This window comes from Oryx dammah, unplaced genomic scaffold (assembly GCF_014754425.2).
Source record: "Oryx dammah isolate SB20612 unplaced genomic scaffold, SCBI_Odam_1.1 HiC_scaffold_27, whole genome shotgun sequence".
Taxonomy (NCBI): domain Eukaryota; kingdom Metazoa; phylum Chordata; class Mammalia; order Artiodactyla; family Bovidae; genus Oryx; species Oryx dammah.
In genome coordinates, this window is record NW_024070211.1 from 28,332,296 (window position 1) to 28,345,305 (window position 13,010).

The 13,010-nt window shown below is 51.0% G+C and overlaps 1 protein-coding gene across 1 annotated transcript; it reads right to left on the minus strand.

The window, feature by feature from the left end:
• Window positions 1-644: 644 nt before the first annotated feature.
• On the minus strand, window positions 645-7,749 carry DES (desmin). Its single transcript, XM_040228263.1, has 9 exons — window positions 7,061-7,749; window positions 6,026-6,086; window positions 5,810-5,905; window positions 5,522-5,683; window positions 5,227-5,352; window positions 4,596-4,816; window positions 3,275-3,318; window positions 1,662-1,744; window positions 645-1,452 (listed from the first exon to the last, which is right to left on the minus strand). Exons 1-9 carry the CDS (start codon window positions 7,639-7,641, stop codon window positions 1,411-1,413), a joined length of 1,416 nt encoding a protein of 471 aa, XP_040084197.1. The 5' UTR covers window positions 7,642-7,749; the 3' UTR covers window positions 645-1,410.
• Between the last annotated feature and the right edge of the window lie 5,261 nt (window positions 7,750-13,010).

Consider the following 13,010-nt stretch of genomic DNA (forward strand, 5'->3'; position numbering starts at 1 on the left):
TCTTCCCAAATTCTCCCAAAATTTCCCTTTGATATTTTAATTAAGATTGTATTACACTGAAATTATAAGCTAACATAGGATGACTTGACATCTTTTTTAAAGCAGTGAGTCTTCTTTTCCAAGGATGAGATAGAGCTATCTGTTTTTCTTAACAAGGTTATTTTTCCTGAATTGGCCTTGGAGCTTCGAAGATCCAGGTTTAGTGGGAAGAGGGTGTAAGCTACCTTAGGCAAGGACCACAGGAGCGCTACTTCAGAGCAGTGCGTGGGGGCAGTCCTGGTAATGAGGCATAACAAGAGGTACGTGTGAGTCCCCAACAAAAACCCCCTCCCCCACATGCTACACACATACAGCCAGGCTGCAAGGCTCTGGGAACAGAAGGGGTGGCAGGCCCTGGGGGACAGTCTGAACTGGGCAGCACACAGTTCACCTCAAGAAGTGATACAAGGAATTTCCTGGTGGTCTAGTGGTTAGGACTCCATGCTTCCCTTGCAAGGGCACAGGTTCAATCCCTGGTCAGGGAACTAAGATCTAGCATGTTGTGTTATGTGACCAAAAAATATTAAAAAAAGAAAAAAAAAAAGAGGTAGTGCAACAGGGCTCTCTCAGAGAAGACCTGGCAGTCAAAACAGCAGGGGCCGTGCTAGGCTTGTGCTTATCTTTTTTATTGTTTCTTTCTGTTCAGAGCCCCTGCAGCGGGGAAGGGGCAGGCACGGGAAGGTGGGCCCCCCTGCCACCTGCCTGAGACCGCTCTCTCCTCTCTCCTCTTCTCTCCAGCATCTCGCCCACCCTCTCTCTTTCTGCATCTCCTGCTCCCACATCTGGCACCTTCGGGGGTTCTCTCTTACAGCCCCTGCCTTGTGAGCCCACCTCAGGAAAGTAAGGGACCATGGGGTCAGTCTCAAGCCCCCCAGTCTCCACGGGGGTGGGGGCTATGTCCCCAGTTACCTGGCTTGCCGAGGATGCTGCCTTTCTGACTCAGGCCGGGGAGGGGGTAATGGGGAGGTCCACAGGGACCTTGACCTGACCCTGAGGGGTTCCTACGTCCTGCTCTGGAGTCCCCTCCAAAGCCATATGCTAGAGCCTGAGGTCACGGAGGTGGGAAGGGTAAGGTCACTGCCATGTCTTGGCTCCAGCCTGGCCCTGCCCAGCACACTCCAAGGGCAGCCCAGGGCCAGGCCCCCTCACTTCAACATCCAGACCTCACACGGCAGGGGCTCCCTGTGCCCGGGAGGGTTGGGCCATGTCCCCTGTGGGGACCAGGAGGGGTGGTCGCAGTGAGCAGGGGTCAGAGGCTGTGAGCGGAGCACTGTGGCTGGGGGTGGTGCCCTGGGATGGAGGGAGGCTGGCTTTAGGAGGCAGTGAGGACAGAGGTGAGCACGGTCTCTGGCGGCAGAGAGGTCTTTGGCTTTAGAGCACCTCATGCTGCTGCTGTGTGGCCTCACTGACGACCTGGAGAGGAAGAGAAACCCAGTCTAACCCAGGGCTGGCTGGAGAATGGAGTCATGACCCCGGGACACCTCCTCCCCAGCAAGGCAGACCCTTCTGCCCCCAGGCAGAACCAGCACGGCTGGTAGAAGACACCTGGCTGACAGCCCCCCTCAGACATACCCCACAGGCCCCCCCACCTCAGGGGTAAGGGGACCAGGCAGACCACTCACCTCCCCGTCCCGGGTCTCGATGGTCTTGATCATCACCGTCTTCTTGGTATGGACCTCAGAACCCCTCTGCTCCGGGCTTGTTTCTGTAACAGATTCATCCACATGCTCAGCCTGACCAAGGCCAGGCCTGGGCTGTTCCTGTGGCTGGAAGTCCTTCCCTGGTCTCACTGGGCAAAGCCCGGAAGATGCCCACCCCCTCAATATGGGCCTGTTACTTTTTCAGCAAAACATCTTCACCTGTCCTTGTGCCCAGCACCCAATAGATGGCTCTGCAGACCCAAGGGGCTGTCCCAGGGCTGAGCTAAGACAAGGAGCCAACAGGTGTGCTCCAGGCGTTGGCAGGTTCAAGAGGGTGAGGGATCACCTAGGCCCCAGGCCACCCAGCATCCCCACCACCACTGACACCCCTCCTCACTCCCCCTCCACCCTTGGTCCCCAGGAGATCCCTGCAGGAATTTGAACCCTGACAGTGAGGACCCTAGAGCCCAGAACCAAGGGACTCTTTTGAAGGATCTCATGGTACCCAGCCCCCTTTGACTCCAGATGAACAAACTGATGTCTTAATGAAAGAGAGATGGACAGGAATCAGTCACTGATTTATTGTGCAGATGGCCAGTCACTTGTCCCTCCATGCCTCAGTTTCCCCACTGTGAAATGAACGGTAACAGCAGTACTTGCCCTGTCATGGCCTAGAACTACTGACTTGAAAAACCATTAAGCGATTTTAAATGCAAGGCTCACACTTGCTATCTGCATAAACTGCTAACCGAAGAGAGCCATTCTGAGTTTTATTGGAAGGGTCAAATTTAGGTCCTTGGTGTTATGAGTTTGGTGTTCATAAATCTCCTTAGCAGTCAGCCAGCCTGTGATGAACATTGCAACTCGGTGGAGCACAGCATGTATTTTTTTCTGATGGAAATGAACATCGAATATATAAAAGATTTGATCTAGGAAAGGCGAAGCTGCCAAGGACTCCAACTTGCTTTCCTAATGTATCATTAGAGCGTGTTTTTCTGCTCTCCGGGGTTGGAAAGCCACTTGATCTGCATATTACTAATGTCAGAATGGCAGAATGCCCTAGGAGTTCGTTCTTTTAATTGTTTGGCTTTGCTAAGGTTTGGCTTCATTTTTTAAAGCAAGCACCCAACATCTTGCTCCAGAAAGCTAGAAATGTTCAGCAAGCAGCTGGAGGCCAGTGGAGGGTGCTTGGCAACTTGTCAAACAGACAATAAGTGGTGGGTGCCTTGTAGCTCAGGCATAGGGTTCTAGATGCTTCTGCTTCCAGGTCCCCAAGGATACCCTGGTACTTCCTCAGAGTTTGGGTATATTAGAAAAAAGAAACTGTTGGCCACTTAATATTCCCAGAAGATGCAGGGGACATGGTCATATAATACAACACCGTGAAATTAAAAAATAATAATAATAAAAAGCTCCCTTTGTCAGAAGATGCCTCTACCTAAACGTCCCCATTCTCCCGCAGCAGCCCCCTTTCTCTTCCCCAGACCCCAGCCCTGTCCCTATGGTGTATCCTCCCCTCCTGGCTGGCCTCGGGCAGTGCCCGCTGGCCTCCTACCCTCTGCCACTCCAGCCTCTACTTGCCAACACGCACTCACCTCGGAAGTTGAGGGCAGAGAAGGTCTGGATAGGGAGGTTGATCCTAAAAGGAGAGAGACCAGGCCCCCAAAGGGTTAGGACCCTCCATCTCTCTCGTCACCACCCCGATCACTCTGTAAACACCATCCTCAGCTGTCCCAGTCCCACTGACTTCAACACTGCTTGGGGCATGGGGCCAAAGGCCAACTCGAGCTGTCCCAGGAACTGTCCCTTCTGGAAGGATCACCCCAGTCCATCTCTGACCTGCTGGTGTGACACCAGGACCCCCACTGCACCCTCCACTGTACCCAGATTTCCTTCCTGCCCTTGGCATTGCTGGGTGTATCAATAGGAGCTGTGAATGACATCCACTGCATGTGCCCACCCTCCAATCAGTCTGGGAATCTCTGGCCCACTCACAGGAAGGCAAGTTCCAGGAACTACCATCCCCCGCTTTATGCCTAGAGCTGGGAAGATGCAGTGTGACCTTAGCTACCTTAAGGGGTCATTATATGAGGATATTATTCTACAGTATCTGAAATCTTCCTCTCTATAAATCTGTATCTAAATATGTCAGCTGATTTTTTTAAACTTCAGATTTTATCATTTTTGTGAACATCAGTGGGCATCATTTCGTTGAGTAAATGACCTGTTTTGAATTGATGTTATGTTTACATAGTGAAATGCACAGATCTTTAGAGTGCAATCCAGTGAGTTTTGATCAGTGTCTACATCCATGTAACCACCAGTCCAAATCAAGATATAGAACATTTCCATCAATGAAGAAGGTTCCCTTGTGTCCCTTTCTTGTTGCATGGTGTTTTTGTGTCTAAGGGTGATTTGTTCTGAGCGTGTCATTGCATCTTTTCCTGTGAGCACATGTGTGTGTGTGTACACACGCATGTGTGTGCACCCTCTGAGCATGAATCTCTGCACCTTCTCTCTTAGCCTATCATGTCCCAACTCCATCTGTCTCTATTCATCTCTATCTGCCCCCTCCCTTCCCTTCCTCATCACTCCCGGCTCTGCTTCCATCTCTCCCCTGACTGGCAGTAATGTTTTATTACTAGTTGCTGAATATGGTTTTATGCTGCTGGTTCTTAATTCTGAAGGTGGATGTGGGAATACTTATATTTCTCTTTTTATAAAAGCTATTAATTAAATCACTTTTTACCCAGGTGGCTTTGGTTAATTCTCTGTAATCAGCAGAGTGGTGGCCTCTTGTATACTATTGTTTCTAGATCTTGTGATGGTGATCCTGAGCCCTGCTTCAGGGCAGCAGGGGGCCCTCAGCGCACCCCCCTCCAGGAGCCCACGGCCAGCCTCTGCCTCGCCCCTCACCGGCTCTCCTCGCCCTCCAGCAGCTTCCGGTAGGTGGCAATCTCCACGTCCAAGGCCATCTTGACATTGAGCAGGTCCTGGTACTCGCGCAGGTGGCGGGCCATCTCATCCTTGAGGTGTCGTATCTCCTCCTCCAGGCGGGCAATGTTGTCCTGGTAGCCACTGGCCTCACTAGCAAAGCGGTCCTCCAGCTCCCTCATCTGCCTCATCAGTGAGTCATTCTGCAGGAGGGGGTGCCCAGGTCAAGGATGGGCTGTGCTGGTGGTCAGGGGGACACACGGGGCCCAGGATGGAGAGAGGCACAGTCTCTGGGCTGGGAGGCACCCCAGATGGCCAAGCCTAGGACTTGTCAAAGTCCTCTGAGCCAGGGAACTCGGAACTCAAATGAAGCCTTATGTGGAATATCAGAGAATACAGCTGAAACAAGGGAACATGGCTGTCCACCCTTCCTGCCTCCACGCAGGAGTCCCACGATTCCTGAGAGCCCCCCTGGGAGTCCACCTGTCTGTTTCTACTCCTGTGGTAGATATGAGGAGACAGAGGCCCAGAGAGGGTATGTGATGCGCCCGAGGTCACAGAGCATGAGCTGCAGATGGAAGGGCTGGGCCAGGCGAGGTGGGCAGGGACTCACGGTGCCCTTGAGGGCGTCGATCTCGCAGGTGTAGGACTGGATCTGGTGGCGGTACTCCATCATCTCCTGCTTGGCCTGGCGCAGAGCGTCATTGTTCTTGTTGGCTGCCTGGGTCAGGTCCGACACCTACGGGCAGAGAGAGGGGGTCCCTGAGATGACGGGAGGATGCAGGATGAAGGAAGGGTTGGGCAAAGAAGCATGGAGACCCCGGGCTCACCCTCCTCCCCAGAGATGGAGCCATAGGAAATACCTCCAGACTGGGATTGAAGGGGCAAAGGGGCCGCCAGAGTCTCACCTTTGACTTGTACCATTCCTCAGCTTCCGAGATATTCTTGGCTGCAATGGTCTCATACTGAGCACGGATGTCCCTGAGGGCAGCTGTGAGGTCTGGTTTCGACATGTCCATCTCCACCTGGACCTGCTGTTCCTGAAGCTGGGCCTGTAGCTCGCGGATCTCCTGCAGGGTATGGCTAGGCTTCAGTCCCCAACCAGCCCAGACACGTACCCTCACACCCCCACTCCCAGAGTCCAGCACCACCGCCGCCACCCCCTCCAGCCATTTGCTTTCACCAGGGCGTAGTACCTCTTCGTGCACTTTCTTAAGGAACGCGATTTCCTCGTTGAGAGATTCGATCCTGCGCTCCAGGTCAATTCGAGCTAGAGTAGCTGCATCCACGTCCTGGGAAAGGTCAAGTGAGAGGGAGAGGGACACTGATCACCCGGGCAGGGCAGACGGAGACCAGGCGTGACACAGAGGGGACAGAGGAGTAAGGCAGCTGGGAGACCCAAGAGGACTCACGGCTCGGAAGGCAGCCAAATTGTTCTCCGCTTCTTCTTTCAGCTGAATTTCCTCTTGCAGCCTGGCAGACACAGGCAGAAGGACAGACAGATGGTGAGGATGAAACAGGCTGGGGAGAAGACTGACTGGGGGCTGCCCAGGGAGTGGGCTCAGAATAGAGTGAGCAGGGCCCGCCCACACAGGGAGGGGACAGGAAGTGGCCAAATCTCTGCCCTGGAGCCACACCCTGGAAGTCCATGTTCTCACTAGTTTGTGACCTCCCTGGGATTAAGAACTGCGTCTTATTTTGTCCACCTCCAGTTTCCTATTTTATCCACCTCCGGGTTCCCAGGCCCCAGCCCCAGCCTGGCCCATGTAGGTGCTCATTTAACATTTGTGACCTGGGTGGTAGGACAGTGATCACTTGGGCAGAAAAGCAGGACCCACCAGCATTTGCTCTATTCTTGCTGCCTGAAGCACAGGGAGCCTGGTGGAGCCACAATCAGTGTTCCAATCTGTCTGAGGGCTGCACATCCCCCTCCTCCCCGACTCACTCTCTCCTTTCCTCCAGCTTATCCATCCTCCCTGTAAAGCTTAAGTCTGGCCCAGGGGTCAAGATCCCCTCTCTACCCTCAACCACAGGGCTTCATCACAGATGAACTGAGAGCTACTGCTGGCCCCAGATTTCCTTGTTTTCTACCAACCTGTCCTCTCCCTCCCACTGCCTATGGGCCTCCTTTCTCCTTCCATGTGCCCACCTGAACCCAGAAACATCACCCCAGCATCTTAAGATGCTTTGTAAGAAGCACCTGGTCTCCCAAGGTCGCCCATTTCCACTCCATGATGTCCCAAGAAAACTGGGACCATAGCCTCGTCTGCAGCCTGAGAGCACAGGGAGAGGCATGGCGTCTCTTCCCCCTCCCCCGGAGACACAGCTAGACCACCCTCACCCTGGGTACGATGGGGTACTGACCACTGGACGCAGCCCCAGGCCTAGCCTCCCGTGCCCGGCCCCTGGAGAGGGAGGGGGTTCTGGGGGTGCTCGCGGGTGCTCACTTGGCCTTGAGCCGCTGCAGGTCGTCCAGCAGGTTGTCCCGCTCGACGTCGACGCGGGCGCGCTGGTTGGTGAGCACCTCCACCTGGCGCCGCAGCTCTCGCAGCTCCTCCTCGTAGATCTCGGCCACGCGCGTCGGCTCCCGGCCCTTGAGCCGGTTCACCTCCGCAGCAAGAGCCGCGTTCTGCTGCTCCAGGAAGCGCACCTTCTCGATGTAGTTGGCGAAGCGATCATTGAGCTCCTGCAGCTCCACCTTCTCGTTGGTGCGCGTGGTCAGGAACTCCTGGTTCACGGCATCGGCCAGCGAGAAGTCCAGCAGCTCGCCCGCGCCGTAGGAGGAGGAGGGCACGCGGGTCGAGCCCAGCCGGCTGGCCCGCAGCGCCCCCAGGCCCCCGGCCCCGCCCGACGTGCGCGACACCTGGTACACGCGGGACGTCACCGAGCTCGAGGAGCCCTTGGTGCCGAAGCCCGCGCGCGGGAACACCGGCGAGCTCAGCGGGGAGCCGAGCGGGAAGCTGGGGGCCCCGCCGAAAGTGCGGCGGTAGGACGACACCCGCTGGCTGGACGAGTAGGCCTGGCTCATGGTGGCGGCGCGGGCGAGGCTGGGCGGCACGGAGAAGGAGGCGGCGGGCGGCCGGCTGGCGAGGGGAGACAGGGCCCCCGGCCGTCCGCACTATTTGTATCCCTCCTGACATCAGCCCCCGCCGCCCCTCCCCTGACAGCTGCAGGATCCCGCTGTCCTGCCAGGAAAGGGCGGCCCCTGGCGTGGGGGCGGGGAGGCCAGCTCCCCCGCAAGAGGCCTGAGCCCCTCAGCGGGCCGGTGGGTGGGGGCCCCTGCGGGGTGTGGGAGAGGCTGGCGGACCTAGGAGGGCAGAAGATGGGCAGGCCTGCCAGCCGCTTCACCGGGGTGCAAGCATGTCTGGAGCCCCCGGCCAGCCCCCTTTTTAGTCCTTGAGTGCCTGCCTGGTCCTGGAGTGATCAGGGAAGAGAGCTGGGGAAAGGCTTCCATTTAGTTTGAGGGGCTTCTTTTGGCTCCAGGGAGATACTTCGGGTCATTTCCTGAAGAGACAAGGCCTATTTCCAAGACAGTCTGCAAATCACCTTTTTTTTTTTTCCCCTGAAGATTCTCCGAAAGTGGCAAACATTTAGGAGGGCTCAGGCAAAGACCAGGAATGCCCCAGCCAGGCCTAGTGGAGGAGGGTCTCTGACAGACAGGGAGGATGGGAAGACCTCCTTGGGGCAGGCAGCCATCCCCACCAGAGCCCACCTCCTCAGGTATGTCTACTAGCATCTGAGTTCCAGCTCCCAGCCTCAGTTTCCCTCTGGATTCATGAAGGCCCTTTTCCACCCCACCCCTACCAGTGAGGGTGTAGCCTCAAGTTTACAAACGACAGGGTGATTTCCAGAAAGGGCCTGGTAGGCTCTGTTTCCAATTATAACAATTATAACTGTATACTCTCACCCCCACACAGCCAACTTCTCTGGGCTTCTGTCCCCGTGAGCCCACCCCCCCCCTCTGATTCATCCCCCTTCCTCACACCACCCCCACCCCCAGGGGTTTGTGTTTTGTCAGGAGCCTCATGTCAACCCAGCCATCTCCCTGGCAGCAACAGCTGCCAACCCCAAATACCAGAGCTGGTATTTATAGAGGAGAATGCATCAGTCCGGGAAACAAGCGCACAGGAGAGGAGCTCTAGGGGGGGTGGGGGTCGGGTACCTGAGGAGACGTGGGTGTCAGATGGTGGAGGAAGGCTTGAGGCGATGAGCCCCAATCACTTCCCACCCACTTCATGCTCCAAGCCCCCAGCAGAGAAGCCCCGAATAGGGCTTGTCCATCCCTTCACAGGTCTCCTCCTTAGTACAAAGCACTGGCTGACCCCTAAGGACATTTCCGCTTCTCCGTGAATATTGGCTGTCTCTCCATACCTCCACCTGGCACTAGTCAGGTCTCTCTTAGGCCTGACCCTTTAGGAATGCAAAGTTTGGAAATAGAGGTCTGGTCTTATCCTAGCTCTGCCATCACCTGAAGATGTAATTACAAGCAGGCTAGTCCTTCCCTCCTCTGTGTCTTCACTATAAAGTAGGAATGGTCACCCTGGTGGTGTCTACAGACTACGGGTTTGAAGAGGCTCAAGTAACAATATGCAAATAATACTCCCTTGTATATTCTGAGCACCCACCATGTGTCACTCTGCTAAGCACTCCCCACCCATGATCCCCAGTTCTCTTGACACCCCTGTGAGGTAAGAGCTAGTACCCTTCCCATGTTGCAGCTCAGGAAGCTGAGGCAGTCTGACTCCAGAGCCCATGCTTTGTCCCCAGGGTATGTGTGAATGTGTCAGGTTAACTGCAAAGAGCTTTGTTGCTGCTGTCTTTGCAAAGCCCTTTCACATTCAGTTTCTAATTTTTATCCAAGAGACAAGCTTATGAGGTGGGTGGGGAGTTCCAGATATTCTTATACAGCCTTCAAGTCAGTGCAAGCTGTTGTGTTCTGGTTATTTTTGTGTCTCGTCTCCCAAACTAGATTGTAGGCTCCTGGAGAATTTTTGGGAGACCATGTGACTCCTTTGCAGGTCCCGTTGGACAGGCAGCACTGTCCTTGTTCAAAGTAGCCTGAAAGATTTCTTTCCCATCCCCTTCTTTTGTTAACATACACCGCGTGCACACAAACACACATGTCCATGAGACACACCTGTCCATGAGTGGACAGGTGATTCAGCTCCCAGCCACTCTTATAACTGCATCCCTCTGACTGCAGCGGTTGGCTCAAGGTGCAGGCCTGGACCTGACCAGGGCCAATCAGAGACCCACCTTGGAATTTATACATGGAACTGGGATTACTAAACTGGAGCCTCTGGCAACCATGTTTCCTGCCCACTGGGGAGGTCTTTCTGGCATAGGAAAGAAAAGGTCAGCATGCCGGGAGAAGCAGAGACACCAGAGAGAAGGAGAATGTAGGCTGGAAGTCCTAAATTCCATCTCCTGGGATCCTGGTTCTTCAGTTCTCCATTTTGTGAGCTCTCCCAGTATTCTTCCTGGGTTTGGGGCCAATAAACTTTTCTTTTCTTTCTTTTATTTTTAACTGAAGAGACTTGGTATTGGCTACTGCCATTTGTAATCAAAACAACCTTGGCTAATATGCTGTAAGGAGACTGTGCGCCCATTTCCACAACACTATAGAGGCCAGAACACTTTTGGGACTCCTCTCTGTGAACAGTCTCCAGACCACATAAGGAAATTGCCCTTTGGACCAGCCTGAGGCCTCAGTTCCTTAGTGAAATGAGACAGAAAGCAAATAAATAAATTATACCATCTATTCTCTAGTCAAAATCAACATCTACCAGACTTGGCTCTGAACCACTTGGAGCTGTTTCCAAAATTTGGTTCCACCCCTAAGGATTTGCTACCATGGAGGGCAGCAAAACAACACTCGGAGGCTTGGAAGGCAGGTGAAAGAGAAGCATTCCAAAGCATGTTCTGAACCAGGCAGCACCACCGAAGTAAGAGTTTAGACTCCCCTTGGGACTTCTTAGAACTAGACATGCTAAAAATAATGATAATTTATCTGGATGGGTAATGCACTTAGCATAAAGTGCAAAAGGTATCATTCTGTGGGTTGCCTTTTCACTCTCTTGATAGTATCCTTTGATGCACAAAAGTTTTTAATTTTGATGAAGTCCAGTTTATCTATGTATTCTTTTATTTCCTATGCTTTGGGTGTCATATCCAAGAACTCATTGCCAAATCCAATATGAAGAATGTTATCCCTTGTGTTTTCTTCTGAGAGCTTTACAGTTTTATGTCTTTGATCCATTATGAAATAATTTTCATACACAGTATCAGGGTCCAACTTCATTCTTTTTCTTAGTAACATGTTATATGAATATTATATGATAGATAATTTCCCCAGCACCATTTGTTGACAAGACTGTCCTTTTCCTCTTATTGAAAACAATTTAGCCATATATTCGAAGTTTTTTTTTTTTCTTCTAGGCTCTCTGTTATGGACCATTGACCTAGGTATCTGTCCTCACACCAGTACCATACTGCCTTGATTACTATAGCTTTGTAATAAGTTTTGAAATCAGGAAGTGTGACTCCTCCAACTTTGTTGTTTTTTCAAGATGTTTTGGCTCTGTGGGGTCCATTGAGATTCCATTTTGAATTTTAAATGGAGTGAATTTTTCTATTTCTTAAAAAAAATTTTGGTGGGATTTTTATAGGGGTTGCATTGAATCTGCAGATCACTTTGGGTAGTATTGAAAGCTTAACAATATTAAGTCTTCCAATCAGTGAATACTGGATGTCTTTCAATTTTTGTGTCTTCTTTATTTCAGAAATGTTTTGTAGCTTTCAATGTACAAGACTTACTCTTCCTTAGTTATGTTTATTTCTAAGTATTTTATTCTTTTTGATGCTATTGTAGATGATGTTGATAATGAGGGCTTTTCCCTTTATTCTGTTAATGTGATATATTATATTGATTGGTTTTCATATATTAAACCATCCCTGCATTCCAGAAAAAGGTCCCATGTCATCCTGTGTATAATCCTTTTAATATGCTGTTGAATTTTGGTTTGCTAGCATTTTGTTGAGAAGTTTAACATTAATATTTATAAGGAATATAGATCTGTAGCTTTATTTTCTTGTATGTCTTTGTCTGGCTTTGGTATCAGACTAATGCTGGCCTCATAGGATGTGTTAAGAAATGCTTCCTTTTCAAATTTTTAGAAGATTTTGAGAAGGGTTGGTGTTAATTCTGAAATGTTTGGTAGAATTCAACAAGCCATCTTGTCTTACTCTTTTCTTTATTGGGAGATTTTGAGTCATTCTTTTTAATCGTTCTTCTTAATATCCTCATTTGTATTTCACTGTATGTATTTACCATATTTGGCCAATTTTTTTTTATTGATAAGCATTTTCAATTTTTTGCTATTATAAACAATGCTGCTATGAACATCCTTGGAACAAAACTTTTAAAAATTATTTATTTACTTATTTGGCTATGCCAGGTCTTAGTTGCAGCACATAGGATATTCATTACATCATGAGAGATCTTTCTCCAGCTGTGGTGCATGGGCTTCTCAGTCCTGGCACACAGGCTTAGTTGCTCCTTGGCATGTGGGATCTTAGTTCCTTGACCAGGAGTCAAACCCATGTTCCCTGTATTACAAGGTGGATTCTTAACTGCTGGACCACCAGGGAAGTCCCGGGACAAACTTCTGAATATATAAAGTTTGGTAAGGCATTTTGTTCTTTTGGTAAGGTATCACATTATTTTATGGTCACATCTCTCACCTGAGCTAAGTGATATTGGAAATGGGAAGGTCCACCAAGACAGACCTTTTCATTCATCATTTGCCAGAAAAGGGGGACAATTTATAAATGTGTGTTCATGGTACAATCCCTTGTATTTAATACAATGCACATTACCAGTATATTTTGTTGAATCAGTTAAAGAAGGAAGTCAGTCCTGATGTTTTCTGGAAATCTTCCCACATTACTCCAACCTTGGAGAGTCTTGGAAACTTAAGGTTGGACGTAACTTCACAGGTCATGAGGTCAACCAGTCCCACACCCCTACTTCTCAGTTAAGACGTAAATTGTTTCTACTGTGACCCCAGCAAGCACTGCTTCACTTTGAAACCCTCTACTGCCTGGGTACGCAGTGTCTCCAGGGTGCCCACTCCACTCCACAACGAGTATTGGGTAACTAACATGCCTTGGTCATGGGACACAGACAGCCCTGCTGTTCAAAAACATTTTCTTATATTTGAACCCAGGAGATGTCTCTGCTATACCTATTATTCTGCCCTGGGAGCCAAACAGAGCAAAAAGAAATCCCTTTCAGAGATCCACCTTTAAATATTTGGGGGTAGTGCTCACATCTTTTGGAGACTTTGCCTATTTCACCATTCCAAATTTCTCTCCCTTCCCTAAACTAATGGACCA

Bases quoted from the DNA above. Each gene is read 5' to 3' on its own strand.
- DES (XM_040228263.1), bottom strand. From the start codon at position 7,641: ATGAGCCAGGCCTACTCGTCCAGCCAGCGGGTGTCGTCCTACCGCCGC. The intron at 5,906-6,025 runs GTGAGTCCTCTT...GACCTTTCCCAG, and splicing joins ATTTGGCTGCCTTCCGAGCC to GACGTGGATGCAGCTACTCT. The intron at 1,453-1,661 runs GTGAGTGGTCTG...CTTCCTCTCCAG, and splicing joins TCGAGACCCGGGACGGGGAG to GTCGTCAGTGAGGCCACACA.